The sequence below is a fragment of the Xiphophorus hellerii genome, chromosome 6 (genome assembly GCF_003331165.1).
Source record: "Xiphophorus hellerii strain 12219 chromosome 6, Xiphophorus_hellerii-4.1, whole genome shotgun sequence".
In the NCBI taxonomy this organism is placed as follows: domain Eukaryota; kingdom Metazoa; phylum Chordata; class Actinopteri; order Cyprinodontiformes; family Poeciliidae; genus Xiphophorus; species Xiphophorus hellerii.
The window spans coordinates 889,123-909,476 of NC_045677.1; the positions used below are offsets into that span (position 1 = coordinate 889,123).

The 20,354-nt window shown below is 37.3% G+C and overlaps 1 protein-coding gene across 3 annotated transcripts in view; it reads right to left on the reverse strand.

Annotated features, from left to right (window-relative positions):
• Positions 1-771: 771 nt before the first annotated feature.
• LOC116721248 (uncharacterized) overlaps positions 772-20,354 on the reverse strand; it is a 28,820-nt gene continuing 9,237 nt past the window's right edge. For 2 of the 3 annotated variants that reach the window (XM_032564857.1, XM_032564856.1), the window contains exons 5-10: positions 14,938-15,015; positions 14,508-14,664; positions 7,877-7,921; positions 7,232-7,672; positions 3,386-4,905; positions 772-2,566 (exon numbers count right to left, since the gene is read on the reverse strand). In XM_032564857.1, the coding sequence (XP_032420748.1) occupies positions 2,525-2,566; positions 3,386-4,905; positions 7,232-7,672; positions 7,877-7,921; positions 14,508-14,664; positions 14,938-15,015 (2,283 nt within the window). In that variant the 3' untranslated portion in view covers positions 772-2,524. The other variant, XM_032564858.1, reaches the window with a different exon arrangement.

A 20,354-nucleotide genomic window follows, 5' to 3' on the forward strand; every position in this document is an offset into this window, starting at 1 on the left:
TGTGGCTATTATTGATTGTAAGTCATGTGCTGTGTGGACTTGTTTCAACCGTTTTACAATACAAACTGGATTCATTGGCATTACCTTTCACAGCGAAGAATGAAAGAAAATAAAAACATAATTTTTACAAGCAGAATTACTTGACTTTGCAGCCAGAAACTAGCTTCTAAACAACCGAGAAATATTTCCTATTTAGCTAAATTGGCCTGAAGTAACCACTGATTGTTATTTTCTTAGCCTAGTTAACGTTTTCATACTGTGTTTTCTAATGAGAGAGAGAGCTGAGGAGAAACCGCTGTTAGAGGGGAAGTTCATTAAAGACCAGGGGATTTTGTGAGGAAAGGTCAGTCAGGATCAGAGCTGGAGCTGCTGTTCTTCAGTCTCTGTTTCACAGCTCAGCTTCACAATGTCGGTATTTAACTATGCTATAAAGATTCTGCGAGTCAGAGCCCAACATGCTGAAAATATCTTTTTTCTGAATTTGAAGGAATCAGATATGTACTTTCTATTACACTTTTGGATAATTTCTCTTTTATTATTGGCTTTAGCCTGTGTACCAGGACGTCTCAGAAATCATTGGACTTCTCCCAGTTTGACCAGCAGACTGAACTCCTGTCTGTGGGCAGTGTTCCCAGTATAATATGAATAAATAAATTTGTGTTTTATTGCACACTTTTATTCTTTCACTTTGTATATTTTTAATAGAAATATCTCAATCTGAAGTCTTAGTGTATTAAACAGCTTATGTAATGAAATAAAAATTTACTCTGCTAGATTTTTTTTCCCACTCTTTGTCTATGCTGTCCATAGCAGAGGTGACATATCATACTGTAATAAATATATTTTTTCTGAAAAAAAGTAAGAAAAATATGTAGCTAATGTTTGATAATGACTGCTTTATCAAAGTTTATTGTCTTTACAATAAAATATCAAAAAGATAAAAGGAAATTACATGTTTTTCTTCATATCTTGAAACATTAAATGTACATTAAATTATGGAATCATGTAAATATGTTCTTCCTATCAAATAAAAGCATTGTGCTCTTTATTAAGAAATCCCCCAAAACAATTAAATAACCACATCAAAAGTTAGAAACGCTGTCTTTAGTGGTTCATTTGATTACCAAATAAATTAGTGTGTGTGAGAGAATGTGAAAATGACTGGTATTAACTTAACATACTTTAAAGAACAGCACTTTGTGAAATTCGGTCCATTTACTTGTATTAGCTTACCGGCAGATAGGCCACATTCAATATGGCGGAAGCTGTGACGTATTGCAGCAACGGGCCAACCAGCTCGATGAGGTGTCTGTGTATTCATGTCCATGTATAGATATATATGTATCTATAGATTATATATAGAGAGATAGATATATCTAGAGGTAGATATATCTATCTACATAGATAGATATAACTATATATGATTATATCTATTTATCTATACAGACAGACAGACAGATATGTCATGACTGTGCTGTCTTTGGCTGGGTGAACAAAGTCCTGCCTAAGATCAGTAGATGTTAGCGATCAGTAGCACACTGCTAGCGGATGTTTAGTGTACTACGGAGCAGAAAGCTGACGTCATTGTTTCTTCCTACATCCAGTGGGTGGCGCAGGTTGGTACAATCCATAGTAGTCACACAGGCACACCCACTAGAAGGAAACAAACACACCCAGTATAACACTTTTGTTCTATTGGATGACCGGTTGCCAGGCGACTGTGCCAAAAGGCAGTTACAGGTTCTTAAGTGAGCAGAGAGTCCGAGCAGAGACTAAGTGTGGAGGAGAAATTTTGAGTACAATCATTACAAGTTTTGAGAAGAATGACTTTAAGTCCTGCTTTCAAAATAAAAATGTATTTTGTTTTGAGAACAAAAAACATGAAATCCTACTTTCAGACTGAAAATGTCTGCTCTTGGATTATGGCAGAAAAATTTCCCCATAAAAAAAACACTTAAACTTAAGCTCTGGAGCAACATGTATAGGGATATTGAGGTGTGTTTTAACAGCTGTGCGGTCCAGGATTTAATAGAGTAAATTTTCATGCAAAGCAATGACTGAGGCTGAATCAGGGTGAGGATCACATTTAAAACTACACAATATGGAGTGACTGATCAGTGGAGGCCCCTCCATGCTCTGACCACATTCTATGACTGTTTTAGCCTAAACTACAATTATTCTCCAAGTCACAATTTCAGAGTTAATTAATTAATCTCTATATATATACATCTCTGGTGTCTCTCTGGAATGGTATACATTTCCCACAAATAATGTATTCACAGTCAACTGGTCCAGTACTTTTACGTCTTTTCCACCTGAATAACTCCGATTTCTGGATGACAAGTGGCATGGACACATGTAACTCCACAATAATGTATTTTTACTTTCTATATAATGCTAAATTTGTTTCATTAATATTTTCTGTTTGGCAACCTATTTTTAGTTTAATCTCCATTCTGTTTTCTTTTACAGGAAAACAGAAATTTATTGCCTTTGTCAGAAGACAGTGCAGACATAGCAGAGATCACTTCAAGTCAATACCCTGGGATGTGGCCTTCTCCTTGTTCTGAAAAAACAAAAAAAACATTTGTCATTAGAATAAGCATTTTTCAAGCTCAGTTTAACCCAATTTCCCCACACCAAGGTTAGGCTGAAAACACCTGCATGGTCATTTAGCTATTTACCCTAGATCATAAAACATAAATTAATCTCTAAATATTACTTTTTCATGATTGCTGAGTGAGGATAAAATTTTTGAATAAATGTGAGATGAGTGGAGAACAGAAAAGCATGATTAAAATCCCCAGAGATCAGAAAACGGGCCTTGTGATGATGTGTTGGGAGTTTGCTGGTAGCAAATAGCTCAATGAGAACTATTGAAATGTGAAGGAGGAGTTAGTTGTGAACGATTACGTTTGAGAATAATCGTCTAGCAGTAGTTGTAGTTTGGAAATGGCAGCGAAGGAAGTGAACTAAGTTATTCAGTCCCTGTTGACCACACTTCCAAATATTGAGAAATTAAAATCGGAGCAAGAGTTTTACAGCATTTTATTGCTGGCAAAGATGTTCTTACGCTCTGCACTTCTCTCTTTGCAGTGAGGAATGCTTATTTACTGCACAGGCAATCTACAGAAAGCTTCATAGTGTAGCTTCCTTCAAGATGGAGCTGGTGCATTACATACATAATGGCCAAATGTTAGTGACAGGGTAAAATCAGATCCAGACATTTCAATCTTCACCAGTCCACTCCTCCAGCACGCAGTCATTTTTCAATAGCATGAGCTCCCAATTTCAAGATAACAACTGAATATTATGAATCTCAGGGAACAGTTTCTGTTAAAAAAAAGGTTAGTCGCCTTAAATGTCTTCAAGATTTCAAACTTACCTTGAGAGATGGTCTTGGAGGCCTTACAGGTCTTTGAGAGAGTACTGGATCTGGAGCTGATTTTGGTTTGTCTTGGCTTCTTTTCAGTGGTTCCAAATCATCAGCTACATCAGGACAACCAATATATCCTCCAGCACCAAATACTGATCCCAGATCAGCTCCAAAAAAAATCTGACTGTTTGGGGAATCGGAAATAGCTGAGTCATGTTTGGCTGACATTCTGCTGATGGTCTTGCTAAGTGTGTCAGTTGTAGCAATATTGGCGGTGTTGATAGAAGAGACATCTGTGCGGCCAAGTTCCAATCTTTGAATGTTGTTTGATTCTAGATCACTGTCTGAGCTGTTATTGGAAAAACTGAGATTGAGTTCTGGTTCAACAATGCCTTGATCTCCTTTAACGTTGGCTACTTTTTCATGACTGTACATGTCGGGTATCTCTTGGTTGTCATGGCTATGTAAATCTAGCAATTCCCGATTTTCAGTAATTGTGAGATTCTGGGGTTCCTTGTTATGATGGCAATCTGAGACAAGTACTGCCTGATTTTCTGGGTCATAAAAAGTCAGAAGCTCTTGATTTTCGTGACTATCTAAATCCAAAATTTCCTGGTTTTCAGGATATGAAAATCCTTGTAGTTCCTGATTGCCACTGATGTCTCTTTCCAGCACCTCTTGATTATTGTAATTAAAAGGTTCAGGTAAATTGTCCTTGTTGATATTTGGACAGGTCTCCACCACCTCCTGATTTTCATGAGAACTGGTATCCACAAGTTCCCTTTTTTCATGGGTAACCAGCTCCTTGTTGAATGAACTAGGTGGCTCTAACACTTCCTGGTTCCCAGTACTTCTATAATTTATGACTTTCTGAAAATTGTAGTCACACTCTTCAAGGACCTCTCGATTTTCATATGTCTGAGCATTCAGTACTTCCTGGTTGGCATAGTTGAAGTTCTCCAATTCCTCATTGTTTTCATAAGTTGCTTCCAGGTCATCATTGCCACAGAGGTCTAAAACCACCTGGTTCTCTTCATCAGGACTGAGTTTAAAGCCATAAGGGTCAGAGTCACACACAACTTGACAGGCAGAGATGTCAAACCCATAGGGATCAAAATTTTGCTCATAAGGTGAAGACGACGAGGGATCACCATCAAAGATAATATTTTCTGCATGTTCTGGGCTAAGCTCAGCTTCATCAGGATCTACTAGAGTGCGGCTAGAGTTCTCTGGACTGAGTTTAAACCCATAAGGGTCGAAACAAGATGGACTGGCTGAATTATAGCTTAAATCTAAATCGGTTTGATGAGAGTCAGATTTAATAACATCTTGTTTCTGAGAGTCCATTGGATTGTGGGGGTACTCTGCCTTTCTGGGTTTCTCTGTAGTGTTTTCTACCCCTTCTGTTACCTCACTGGAAGGTAAATCTTGAGGATCAGTTTGCTTTATGTCACTTATCCATTTGGATTCGAACATCAATTTGCCACTGTGACGATGACAGACAGCCTGAGTTGAAACACAACTGGGACCTAGCAGAAAAAAAAGGCAAGATTACAATGAAGTGTAGAATCTTTGTTGGTAAATCAGATTGAAATGTGTATACAACCTAGAAGAAAAGCGTGCTCCTTATGTTATAGAAAGGCAGAAAATTATAAAGTTTTTGATTTAAGTTAAATGCAAGTCACGGACTATAAAAAAGCTTATTTTTGCTCTCCATCATTGCCCCTTCCTGGTAGTTTTGTCTCACCATAAATTTAAACCGTTTTAGAAGTCTCAGCAATAGTTTCTGCATATATTGCAGTTTGTATGCAAGTAGTGTATTTGAGACACAATGGTTACAGCATGTAACTCGTGCATCACCCCCCTGAACCAATTCTGCTAAACCACAAGAACAATTCCTGAATTACACTGAAATTGCAGCTCTGATCATACACTCAAATTTGGTTGAGTGTATCTACTCAACCAAATTTGAGCAGGTATGCTGTACCATCCATCATCTGGACTTTCCAAAGTGAGAATGGGTAAGACATCTACTCTCTAGAAAACTGCAGACTGTTCTATATGAAACATTACTAACATGTAAGTTGGAATGTTTTCAGTCTCCTTAACAGGAAAATGAAATCATGAATATGATCCTAGAAAATAATGTCACAACATTATGGCAAATGCAAAGGAAAATAATAGAAATTTCAAAATATTGATACACTCTAAAACATTTGAATGTGATTTAACTTGGAAATACAATTTAAGTCAACAAGAAAATTGTATTGGTTTTACCTCAGAAAATAAAGTTGATAAAGTTGATTTAACAAGAGACAAGTTGTCTATTTTTTTTTTTTACCTCTGGTACTTCATTAATCTTGAATTGTGAGTTTTAACTTAATGCTTCAATTTAAACCAATTAAATTTCCCTCACCGAGTTAAAAAGCACACATTTCTCTATTAGTTTTACTCACAAAAATTAAAGTAAAATGAAATTAAAAATTAAGTAGTTAAAATTACTACTTCTTTTTCTTTAGAATAATTTAAATTCTTGCTTCAAGTTATATGAACAAAATTTCTGATCTGATAAATAAATTTTATTAAACATCACAATGAATTCTGTTCCAAAACATTTAGTGTGAATGCTCAAGCTTTACAATCTGTTAGTAGCAATAAAACCAACATTTGCTTTAATGACACACAAGAGTTAGATCGATGTAACACACTTCCATCTCATTCCCGGTGCCACACAGGAGACAAAAACACGCTGCTAAGCACACTGGGAAATATTTCCCACTCCTGTCTTTTTCTTCTTTCAGTTTTTTTAAGTGCTAACCTAAAAACTCTAGTTTATCCAACTCTTGAATGTTTAACAAAATTAATAAAAAGTTAACACAGACTTCCGGTTATGGCAGCCACGTGAGAAGACGTTTCAGTTGTTTATTTCCCTCCATATTCTCGATTCCTCAATCCAGTAGAATATTTTTTTTCTGCCTAGAGTTGGCAAATGTATGATCTAAATTCACAAATGCCTATACCCCTGCTGTAAGCTATGAAAGATGAATGTGGAGATATTGAAGCTGATGACATTCTTGGCTGGACTGGCCATGTTGGATTCTTCTGCTGTCTGTGATGTGGATGAAGTGGTGTGGCCAGTCCGAACAGGGAATGCAGCACTTTTTTAAAACCTCTATACAGCAATTTCTTTGTATGTAGATCAATGTCTGTAGAACTTTGTGTTGGTTGGGATGTACAGTGTACATGGCTTTTTTGTGGAAAAATTCTAACATATTTGTTAGTGTCTGTGTTCTGAGTACAAAAACAATATTCTAAAATGTATTGCAACACTGTATTTACTGTGTGTAGTAAATGTAACAATGAACAAAAGGCCTAAGTCATTATGATGGAGAGGTGTTTTCCATTCATCAGTTTTACATTGAGCGCATCAGTGTTCAACTGGTTTTTATGTCTAATCATATGATGGGTGTGTCTTCTGAAAACAAAACACAATTTTAAGAGAATGTTGTTTTGAATGTGAAGTTCCACTTTGATGATTTGTGTGTAGATTTCTGAAAGTTTGAGGCATGCTTTCAGAAACTGCGTAAACAATAAAATTGTTATTGTAACATCAGTTCAGTTTTCACTAAGAGTTTTGAGGTGAAATCCATGCCAATTTCTGTACCAGAACAGTTCAGTTTTCCAATGTAAAATCTGGAATTAACCAACAGATTTTCTAAACCTCTTTCATCTTGTGACATGAATTTTAAAACAAGAGATTTTGTTGTTTTTTTCAAACTATAATCAAAAATAAGTTTCAGTTTCTGCACCATACAAAGACTGAAAATTTACTTTACCAGATTAAAGTTTTCTTACCTTGTGGTCCTTCCGTGTCCTCAGTGGTAGCCTCCTCAGCTAGAAATTCATGGTGGTACTCTATTTTAGAGGGTGAAGAGACAGGACAGAGATCCAGCTCATACCCACTCGGGTCTGATTCTATGGAATGCTGACCTGGACACTTCCTCTCCAGGGTTGGTTCTGGCATGAACTCTTCTGATGAACTCTGAATGGGTTTAAATCCACTGGAATCATCTACAACAGCAATGACATCCAAGTCTTCTCTGCTGTAGCTGATTTCTATGTCACTATCTTCATCTGGAAATTCAGATTCAAAGCACTGAGTTCCTGTTGAAGCTTTGTTTTCCGCACATGACAAACTGGTGTCTGCCTCATTTTCCAACTCGTCATTAGCACTGGGAAAGAAAATATCTTTTGCAAAAGGATCACTGCCTTTGAAAGGGTCTGAGGCAAAACCATCTGAAAAATAAGTAGAAAATATGAATAAATAACTGGTTAATTTAACAAATAATAATTTAAACTCATGACAGGTTAAAAACATCAGAAAAAAAAGTCTTATATATGTAAAAGTATTTTCTGCAAACTGATTCAAATCAAAAATGCTGTTTAATTTAGTCCCAATGAGAAAGGTTATTTCGATTTTTAAGAAGGATGGTTCCTTACCAGATGAGTCTGTTTTAGGAAACAGGTCCTCATTGAAGAGATCATCTACAAGGCAAGAAAGAAATAGGAAAACATTTTTTTGCAAATGCAGTGCTTGTTATAAGCATTTGACTCCCTATTGAGTACGATCTTTATGCATCTAGCATCTGAACCAAGGCAACTACGTTGCAAAGCAGAGTCAATATTTGATGGTACTACCGTAGTGCTCTACAGTAGGGAAACTGTGCTGATTGCTTTACTTTGGTCAATGACACTTGTTTTTCCAGCTTCCCGAGCCGTTTGAGTACCTCAGCTGCTCTTAAGCATCTTTTTCAATTTTCTTCTATGCCAGTTTGTTGACATGCTGGCAGGATACAGGACACCTTCAGCTTGAGACTCATTTTGCCAAAGTGTACCACAAAGCCCCAAAGAAAATCATTTCTGCCTCTAGAATTAGGCTTTACAATGCCCACGTCTGAGCTAATGAGTTATCATTTTCTTTGCACTCATTTATAGATTATTTATTGATCAATATATTTGCACGTGCATGCGTGTCATTTATTTATTTATATTTAGTCATATTGAACTATCTCATCACTCTTAGTTATATATATGTATGTATCAGTGACGTTCGATCAGGGGAGGCAGGTGAGACAGAGCCTCATCTGTCATCATGGAAAAATAATATGTAATGATAAAATCATTTATATTGTTATTTTCACCCTGTGGTTTGAACTAAAAAGAACCTATTTTTCATTTAGCTTAACCAATTCTGATCATTTTTTCTTCAAAATTGCTGGATTTTCGCATTTTCCCATTCAAATGCTCAGAAGCGTTTGAATGGGAAAATTCAAACGCTTCAGTGTTTGAATTTCACTGCCTCAGTGAGCTGAGCCTCACCTGGGATTGATCAACCCCTGGCTAACTTTCTGGCTGCCATTCTGTGAGAGCATGTTCCTCCTGTCTGTACGTTGACAATAAAAAGGCTAAAAAACATTTAATGTATGAATTGATGTTCCATAATTTAGCTTATATAATATAATGTACAGTGTTTTTTGTTACCAACTGTGTGTGTAACGTGATTCGTGTGCTGAGGAGCGATCAGAAACGGCAGAGAACAGATTCGAGGTGAGGCAGGCAGTTCTCTTGCCTCATTGTGGCTCCACAACTGCAGAGTAAGAGACAGTAACAGCGAGCTAGCCATACAGTAAAGTCAAGTGCAGCGATATATTTATAGTTTTCTCCTCTTACCACAACAATCACTTATTAATAATCGCATTATTATACCGCAGCAGCGCGGCTATGGATGGCATGTAAAATAATAGTCTTTTTGCCCTCCAGCTTTGTCTGCATGCGCGAAATTTCTTTATGTAAACAATAACATGCAGGGGGTCTATATTTGTAAATCTGATTATGATGAAGTCAGTGCCTCACCAGCTATGAACCTCACCGCACGTCACTGATATACAGTACAGACCAAAAGTTTGGACACACCTTCTCATTGAATTCAATGAGAAGGTGTGTCCAAAAGTTTGGACACACAGTTGTGTCCAAACTTTTGGTCTGTACTGTATATGTATATTTTATGAAGTTTGTCTCATATGGTTATATTTGTATAATTGATATTTAATACCTCAGATGAAGTACTGTAGCTTGTCAAAGAATAAGCAATTTCCCCTTGGGGATCAATAAAGTATATTCTATTCTATTCTCTTTCAGGACCTTGGTAGTTAAGTTACTGACACTTTCCCATGTATTGGAGGGTGAAGGAAGTGCTGTCAATGAAATCTCTTTTAAGGATCTCATTCATACACATTCATGTTCATACACTGTGTGCATAATTATTAGGCAAGTTTTTGTTTTGACCATATCATCCTTTTTAGATATGTTTTCCAACTCCAAGCTGTATAAATTTGGATGCTTATTGAAAATAAACATATCAGCTCATTTGTATTTGCTTAATGGGGGAGGGTGGGTCCTAAGGAGATCAACACTCTATATTAAGGTGTGCGTAATTATTAGGCACCTTCTTTTCCTCAGGCAAAATTGGTCAAAAAAGAGATTTAGGTGACTGAAAAGTACAAAATTGTAAAAAGTCTTTCAGAGGGAGGCAGCATTCTTGAAATTGCTAAGATAATGGGGCGTGATCACAGAACCATCAAATCATTTTGCTGCTAATAGTCAACAGGGTTGCAAGAAAAATGATCGTGCAGCCTTAAAATTTTGAACCAAAGACAATGATTTTGAGACAAAACAGCTGGTGCCCTAGGTTTCAAAAATGTCATTTTAGCATAACCTCTGACTTCTATTGTGGCTTTTGTTGTTCTGTGGTGGCTTTTGAATTTTGTTGACCCTTCTGGGCCACACCCAAATAGAAAGAGATGTTAATTCAACATCGAATTATGGTCAAGAAGGTTGAATTTTGGTTATGGTCAACAATTGATTGTGGATCAATCATCAAACAATTTACTAATGTTGAAAAAATGTCATTGAATCAATGTTGTTTTACGGTCGATTTCTAATGATTGAAATGCCAACATCTAATCCAGTATTTTTTAACACTAGTCTTCAACGCACACTTCCTTTCTAGTTTTAGGTATTTCCCTGCTTCAGCACACATGATTTTAATTGATGGCTGATTAACAGGGCTTTGCTGAATTGCAATCATCTGAATGGGATGTGTTGTAGCAGGGGAACAGCTAAAACATTCGGGGTAGTTTGCCTAGAGGACCAGGCTTAGGAAAAATGTTAATGTTGAATCAATGTATGCTGTTTGTTGCACTAAGCCCTTGTCCTCCTCCTCTTTGAGCTCTTGGTGGGAGAATTCTATTACTGGGTGGGGGTTCATCATGTTTTAAATTAAGAACTATACGCTGAGGACAGCATATAGTCCTCATTCCTTTCTGTACATTTTCTTACTTGTCTGTAAATATTATTACTGACTGTGCATAATGTGTTGACACAAAATAATCTAGAAAGTCATTTCAAGCAGTGGAGCGGTCCGCCTCCCCTTTTTACACTGGTGGCATGTCCCAACCACACAGCCACTTTGCTGCTGGCTTGTTTGCAACCGACTTCTGAACTGAATTCTACTCTAAGCCCTTTTGCAGTAAGTTTGGCGATATTACTTTTGTCTTAACTGTGTTTATTGAAAAATAACTGCAAGGTTTTGTGCTTATGATGCAGCTTATCCCCCACACCACTGCACCACCACCACCAGACTGAACCGTTGATACAAGGCAGGATGGATCCATGGCTTCATGATGTTGACACCAAATTCTGACCCTACCATCCGAATGTCGCAGCAGAAATTGAGACTCATCAGACCAAACAACGTTGTAGCTGCCGTCAAGGCAACTGCAACTGGTATATTGTTTTTTGTTGTTTGGTTTAAGGTGGCAGTAGTTACATTTTATTTAATATAAAACATTAGGTTATAAATGTGTAATAGTTTTTAGTAGATTTGTGTTGATGCTCATTGGTTTTAGTTAAGGGTGAATTCGAATGTGGGGGTGGGGAGACTTTTGTTTCGTTCCATGGACCATGTGTTGCCCCGAGAAAAGATTGGCTGGCACACTTAGAGCCACATGAGGCATTCTAGCTGAAAATGCTGTTAGAAAAATTATCTAAGTTCATTTACTTAGGAGTTTATTTGAAAGGCTATGTTTTCATATTATTATTCTGTTGTTTACTTGGCTCCTTTCTTTTGTGATACACTATTAACTGTTTTTAGGATGTTTGCCTGAAGGCTAGAAACATTTACACATTCCTGTGTCATCAGCTGCTTTTGTCATTAGCTACTTGTCATCAGCTGCCTGTGAAACTGATTTGTAATGGTCAGTTTTGTGCCCTTGTAAGGGCATGTCCACAGAAGGTCCCAGAACATCTTGTGGTAAAGGTCTTTGATCAATTGTTTGTGTGACTGTGTGAAAAACCCTAACCTCTTTCCTTGTAATCATAATAAAAGGCAGTTGGGGACTGAGAGCCGGCGGAGTTGATCCCAGACAGTGTTTAACGGCGGTTCTCCGCGTCTGGCTCACACTTCCCTCTTCTGCAGAAATGCAATTTGTGTTTTTGGTTGATTCCTTGCAAGTTAGGAACTAAAATAGACCCAACAAAAGCTGATTGTAAGAAGTTTACGCTTTATTCCTCTGAAATCAATGGGGCTAATGGGGCATGGTTTTGTTTTATTTGTATCTTTAATTTATGTAAATACTACATTTTTTTGTGAACTAATTTAGGTTTGTGTTACCTTTTTAGTTCTAACGACATTTTTGGGAACTTTATAAGAAGTGTCCACAATAAATGGGTAATGAAAACAAGAACTGTGTTAAGTCTTGATAAAACTCGAGAGGAGTAACAAACGTTTTTTCCAATCTTCTATTGTCCAATTTTGGTGACCTGTGTGAATTGTAGCCTCAGTTTCCTGTTCTTAGCTGACAGGAGTGGCAGAAGATGGTCTTCTGCTGCTGTAGCCCATCTGCCTCAAGTGTTTTTTAAAAACACTTGAGGCAGTGTGTTTTCAATAAACACACTGCCTCAAGGTTCAAACTCAACAAGGTTCGACGTGTTGTGTGTTCAGAGATGCTTTGGTTGTAACGAGTGGTTATTTGAGTTACTGTTGCCGTTCTATCAGCTCAAACCAGTTTGGTCATTCTCCTCTGACCTCTGGCATCAACAAGGCATTTGCGCCCACAGTACTGCTGCTCACTGGATATTTTCTCTTTTTTTAACCAGTCTCTGTAAACCCTAGAGATAGTTGTGCATGAAAATCCCAGTAGATCAGCGGTTTCTGAAATACTCAGACCAACCCATCTGGCACCAACAACCATGCCACATTCAAAGTCACTTAAATCAAATTTCTTCCACATTCTGCATGAGCTGCTGCCATATGATTGGCTAATGCGACATTTGTGTTAATGAGCAATTGGAGAGGTATATCTAATAAAGTGGCTGGTGAGTGTAATTGTATATGTATATCTGCACAGTGTTTAGACTTTTGTATCAACTAAGTTGTCAGACGGCACTAAATTGTCAAGTGACAGTGGTGAACCAACAAAGACCCAGGCTATCTATTTTGTATTACAAGAAGTTAAGAAAGATAAAACTGCTTTAGAAATACTGAGTCTTCCCATTTCTATCACCTAAGGCCAAGTTGTGAAACTACAATCTTTGTTGGCCAGTGGCCTGCAGCTTCGAGATGTGTCCCTCATCCAACAGACCTGAATGAAATGGCTGAATTAGCTTTACAGTGAGTCCTACTAATGACCTATTTGATTCAAGTGTGCTGAAGCAGAGATACATCTAAAAGTTGCAGGACAACGACCCTTTGGGATTGGAGTTTGACACGTGTGCCCTAAAGAATTTCGACCTGGCTACAACTGAGAGGGAAGGGATTTATCTGACTTGGATCGCAAATGTTTCTCTAGCTAAAAATGAAACATGCCTTTACAAATGTTGCAGGTCATTCTTGCCTTTTTGATCCAAGTCACAGATACAACTACTTTCCAGCCTAAAACCTGTCTGTCTTAATTTTTATATATTCAGAACGTAATCCACTCAGGATTTCTTAACACTCCTGCAGTCTTAGGAGTCAGGGTCATTTAGACCTCATTTACTAGGTCACACTGACCTAGTAAAAATCCTTGTGCATATTTACAAGTATTTTCGTCTGGTTTTGGAAACTGATGGTACGACAGGACAACACCCTTGCTTTCCTGCTGTCCAACTGTGACATCTGCCACACTCCTCCTGAGCGTTGCGCTAAGATAACAGGAGGATTAAATGATGTACCTGCATATACGATGGCTGACTCGCTTCTCTAGGCTTGAAGTGACCTGACACAGCAGCCTCTTATCTTCATTAACTACTGTCTCTTCAGTCACCACACCTTAAACTACGTTTTTCAAGATTACTAAAATGCCTCAAATAAAAAATTTCCACCTTTAACTTCCCAAAGGCTGCACCTGCCAAATTTTCAAGGGTCTGGAGTTAAATCAAGAATATCTGTCTAGTTTAAAAAAGAGAAACACATTGACATAGAAACATTTAGCCAGTTTCAGTTCCATAGTTGACCATTTACAGGTCATGTTATGTTTGTTTGTTGGGTAGCCTTTCATTTTAGAAATGCCAATTGTAATACCAAAAGTCATCTCTCTGGAGGCTGTTTTGCAATAAAACCTGCATCCAAGCCAATTTAGGAGTTACTCTCCAGACCATAACATCTTGAAGAGATTCAGGACTGCCAGCCAGCTAGGCAGCATCATGAGGGTTAGACTTGTCTCTCTGTCAGCATTTCTGTATTTTTTAGTTGCCTATTTTCACCTGTGCTACACCAGTTTGAGTTGTGTATAAGATTGTTTCATACCAGAACATATAAAAAATGTCTGTCAGCTTAGATTTCATGGTAACCCTGTCAAATTATTAATTCCCCTTTATCTTACCTTTATTAAATGCATTTAATTTCCTTTTGTGATAAATGAAGTATTTAGAATTTAATTTGTATTTGAAATGAAACTGAGGCATTTTAGTAAATTCCATTAATGACCTTGTGCTTGTTGCTTTTGTGTCATATTCTTGTAGACTCAAGAAAAATAGCATCCAGGAGAAGAAATCCTGGAAGCTTTCTTTGAGCTATGTGTTGGATACGTACTGTCTGTCTGACAGTAAGTAAACAGGTTGACTTGGTAGAAGTCCAGCTGATTTAGCGGGGTTGGGTTAAGAGTAGGAGCTTCTTCCATCTCATTATTCCTTTCATTGTGGCTCTTGTCATTGTCTGGATCTTCATCCATGTCTGATCTATCCATTTCCTGTTGACATGTGACAACACTTCATCAAAATTTTAAACCAAACAAGACATTGAGTAAGAATGGTCATCATAGATGATACTGTGTGGCTGCTTTACATTAATGTAACACTGTGACATTACTGAAATTACAGTATATGCTACAGTATGGATTACTAGAATATGTTTATGATTTGAAATGTAAAAACGTATGTAAGTGGTATTTAAGTGTATAGCAAGTAATAATTGTTTTGCTAAACTTTGTGCAATTAGTATTCCGAAGTAATAAGCATCCCACCTTTGTAGAGCTGCTCCCACTTTCATCATCCTCTCTGGTACCTGCTAGATTATTACAGAAAGATAAATCGCCAGCCCCCTGGTAGTCAATCAGATACAGAAAACAGAAAGCAATTAGGAAATGTAAGACACAAGCAAGCAAATGTACATAAAATGGAAAAGTTACATTTATAGTTTTTTGTTTCAGAGGTTTGTTTTTTATGACTACTACCTTTTTGTTCATGTCAGTCTGTAAAACTAACATGAACTACCTGTAGAATCCTATGGCTTACTCTGAAGTTTTTTGTGCACTGTGTAGTATACTGCAAAACTTTAATATTGCCTAAAAACTAAATTAAATGTATTAAATATGTAACATACTGTATACCAAAAACAACTATTTACAGTGTATTGATAGAGTGGTTTCTTTCTTCAGATGTTAGAAGATCAAGCAGCACCTATCGCATCTCTCTTTGGGTTTCACCTCTGAAATTGACCACAGCTTTAGAAAGAAGGGTTTACAGCAGACTCAGGGCCTCTGGATGAAAGCACAGCTAGTATGTGACTGCCTAATGGACTAAATAAAGGGTTGCAACAAATTAGCTTGTGTATTGCGCTTTTGCAGTCAAATCAGCCAGAGCACAGATTATAGCTCATCCTACTGTATTGAGTTGCTGCTCAGTTAACCAGTATTTGGTGTAGCTCCAGCATTTAGTGATTCTCTTGTCAGTGCATGTTCTCGTAGCTCACCAGGACGAATCTGATTTCAGACCTCAATGGTCTGAGTCCTTATTGATGACAGAACATAGTTGACGCAGATGTCTCATCTCCCAACTCATTCCAAAAAATCTAGATTTGACTGTGGACTATCAGTGTGAAGTGAACTCGTGTCATTTTGAAGAAACCAGTTTGACAAGATTTGAGATGCGACATGGTACATCATCCAGATGGAAATAGCCATCAGAAAATCAGTACAGTGTGGTCATAAAAAGTTGGACATGGTGACCAAAAATGTTCAGGTTGGCGGTGATGTCACAGTCAGGAGGACACTGGTGTCTCATGCAATGTCACACAGGATGAGCCCATGTGACATTGTAACCAATATAAGGAACCAGGCTCTGTGCCAACTCTGTGGCCAAGATCCTATTGAAAAAGATGATTATATTTTCCCACAGATTCATAGTATTGTCACCCCATCCAATTAAAAGTCAATGATATTACTTTTTGAAAACAGTCATGTTGTTTTCTTAATGCAAAATAGAAGTGTTAAATATCCTGTTCAGGTGTCTTGGGTTTAGTTGCTAGCCATGGCGATTCTAGTGATTCTAGACGTGAAGAGGAAGACTCACAGTCCAGGCTGAAAAATGTCAGTGAGGATGGATACTGTGTCGATGGACAAAAATATATTGGTCGTGGCGCCGTGTGCTGCTGTATGACAGACAGAATGGATCAGGAGAGGAACTGCAGATCCATTAGAACCTAAAGAACCAGATATCAGCGTCTCTTCATTCCCCCAATCATCTCCTAAGGCTGATATGGTACAGAACATTTGGCTATGATTGATTCAGTTTCTTATTGTAATTTTAGTAGACTATTTTGGTTTGATTATTTGCTTAGAACATTGAGTTCGGATGATACTTTATTTAATATGTAATAGTATCAGCCAAAATGAGTGGCCATTTAAAGAACAAATTATGCTAATAAATTAACAGTACATAAATATTTCCTACATTAAAAACGTTTTTTAGAACTTTCTGTGTGTTTTATTCAGAAATGTTGATATATTTTAAGAATTCAGGGTTCATTGGTCATTTAATGTATTATTTCACTATTATTGTATTAATGTGGTTTACCAGTTTGGATAATCTGACTTCCTATCAATGAAGAAAAAACATGCTAATCAAAAATGAACCAGATACAGACCTGCAGCCCAGGGGCGGTTCTAGACGGAGGCTACTGAGGAAAGTATACTAAATAAATGTCTTTTTTAAATATTCAGTGGTGAATTTTTTTAACCTTCACAATTTTACTTTAACAATGAATTAAAAATTATAGTGCTGCATTTTTAGCTGCTGTATTGAGATAGGATCATACTTTCTATCTGCTAGATGAGGATCTGCAACCATTCTCTGGAGACACAAGTGACTCTTTGGCTCACTTAATATATCAAATGATGAAATATATTGCTCTGCTTTTTGTTTCATTTTGTTTTCATTCTTTTTTTGTTTCATTCTTTTTTAAGTGTCCCCATAAAAAACACTGTCTGCACTGGCCCCGTGGTAAATTTGGTCTAGAACCAGCCTCCAAAGAAAACAGTAAAGACCATTATTTATATATAGATAGATAGATAGATAGATAGATAGATAGATAGATAGATAGATAGATAGATAGATAGATAGATAGATAGATAGATAGATAGATAGATAGATAGATAGATAGATAGACTGTATATATAGCTATATAGATTTTTTTTTTTACCAACTATAAGGGGCAAGACTTGTATCATCTTTATTCAGAAAATAATTTGCAATGCAAAATATTATGTTTAGTGATTTTATGCAATGAGCAATTTTAAATGATAATGTAGTACTTAGTAAATGTATAATTAGCTTTTGTAATATTTATTAATGGAAATTGTGTACAGCATTGGTTTTATTTGAAGAGTATTTTGTAGTTCAGTACAAAATGTTGTATGTGTGCAAAATATTTGGATAAATAATGGGTTAGCCTGATCCTGGTTCTTAGCCTTGTTAATTACTCTTGTTGGTCTTTTTTGAAGTTTGATTAGTGACTGTTTTGTTGTTTTGTAATTAATTTCTCAAATCTTTCTGGAGTCACTTAAATAAGGTCAAACTAAAGAACAGTACAGAATGTTAGGCTGTTTCTGTGTCTGTGAACAGAAAGGTGTTTGGTACTGAAACTATGATAGAACCACTTCATGATCTGTGAACTGAAATAGTAAAACCCTGATTCATAATGTTTACTTTTCCAAAGATGGACAATCATTGTTGTTTAAAGAAAAAAGGCCAACAGCCGCATAACGTTCAGATAAAAATAAGGGTAATACAATTTCTAAGTATGATTTTCAAATAAAGTTCAGGTTAATGACTCCTTTTCTCTAGTCATTAACCTGACCTTCTACCTGGATAATAAACTGGTTTTAGGTTTATTAATCCTATGAATTTAGTAAAATGCTCTTCAAATGACTGAAAATGCATAGTTTTGAGTAGATTTTATTTTGATTTCCGGGGGAACAGACCCCACTAGGACTGTGTCACTCTACAGCTGCTTGTGTCTCATTAATATTAGTAGATGTTGGCAGGTATGATGTGGTCTTGAGATTCTGTTTCACATACAGGTCCTTCTCAAAATATTAGCATATTGTGATAAAGTTCATTATTTTCCATAATGTAATGATAAAAATGGAACATTCATATATTTTAGATTCATTGCACACTAACTGAGATATTTCAGGTCTTTTATTGTCTTAATACGGATGATTTTGGCATACAGCTCATGAAAACCCAAAATTCCTATCTCATAAAATTAGCATATCATGAAAAGGGTCTCTAAACGAGCTTGAACCTAATCATCTGAAGCAACGAATGAACTCTAAACACCTGCAAAAGATTCCTGAGGCCTTTAAAACTCCCAGCCTGGTTCATCACTCAAAACCCCAATCATGGGTAAGACTGCCGACCTGACTGCTGTCCAGAAGGCCATCATTGACACCCTCAAGCAAGAGGGTATGACACAAAGATATTTCTGAACGAATAGGCTGTTCCCAGAGTGCTGTATCAAGGCACCTCAGTGGGAAGTCTGTGGGAAGGAAAAAGTGTGGCAGAAAACTCTGCACAACGAGGAGAGGTGACCGGACCCTGAGGAAGATTGTGGAGAAGGGCCGATTCCAGACCTTGGGGGACCTGTGGAAGCAGTGGACTGAGTCTGGAGTAGAAACATCCAGAGCCACCGTGCACAGGCATGTGCAGGAAATGGGCTACAGGTGCCGCATTCCCCAGGTCAAGCCACTTTTAAACCAGAAACAGCGGCAGAGGCGCCTGACCTGGGCTACAGAGAAGCAGCACTGGACTGTTCCTAAGTGGTCCAAAGTACTTTTTTCGGATGAAAGCAAATTTTGCATGTCATTCGGAAATCAAGGTGCCAGAGTCTGGAGGAAGACTGGGGAGAAGGAAATGCTAGAAGTCCAGTGTCAAGTACCCACAGTCAGTGATGATCTGGGCTGCCATGTCAGCTGCTGGTGTTGGTCCACTGTGTTTTATTAAGGGCAGGGTCAATGCAGCTGGCTATCAGGAGATTTAGGAGCATTTCATGCTTCCATCTGCTGAAAAGCTTTATAGAGATGATTTCATTTTTCAGCATGACCTGGCACCTGCTCACAGTGCTAAAACCACTGGTAAATGGTTTACTGACCATGGTATCACTGTGCTCAATTGGCCTGCCAACTCTCCTGACCTGAACCCCATAGAGAATCTGTGGGATATTGTGAAGAGAAAGTTGAGAGACCCAAGACCCAACACTCTGGATGAGCTAAAGGCCGCTATCGAAGCATCCTGGACCTCCATAACACCTCAGCAGTGCCACAGGCTGATTGCCTCCATGCCACGCCCCATTGAAGCAGTCATTTCTGCAAAAGGATTCCCGACCAAGTATTGAGTGCATAACTGTACATAATTATTTGAAGGTTAACTTTTTTTGTATTAAAAACACTTTTCTTTTATTGGTCGGATGAAATATGCTAATCTTGTCAGATAGGAATTTTGGGTTTTCATGAGCTGTATGCCAAAATCATCCGTATTAAGACAATAATATCCTGACAATGTGAATGTTCAATTTTTATCATTACATTATGGAAAATAATGAACTTTATCACAATATGCTAATATTTTGAGAAGGACCTGTATTTACAGCTCTGGAAAAAATGATCAGTCCTCTGATTGTACTCTTTATAGGCATATGTTTGAGTAAAATGAACATTGTTGAACTACTGACAACATGTCTCTGAAATTCCGAGCAAAAACTTGGTAGTTCAGAAAATGAGAATTGGTCAAAATAACAAAACTGATGCAGTGCTTTCAGACCTCAAACAATGCAAAGAAAACAGGTTTATATTCATTTAGAAACCATAAAACTAATGTTTTAACTCAGGAAGAGTTCAGAAATCAATATTTGGTGGAATAACCAGGAGGTTTCCAATAGGGTTCAGTGCAGTGGTCTCTTAATTTTTTCCAGAGCTATATGTAGTTGTTAACAGTTTTAGTTAGACAAAACTATTTAATTTCGTATGTGAATGTATGTAGATAAGCAGTGACATTTAGAAAAATGCACCAACAAATATCTTCTCTTGGACCTTAGCCCTGCTGGGGGATAAAGCACCCCTAAAGGTCAGATCCTAGAATCGCCCCTGATTCCTACCCTTTG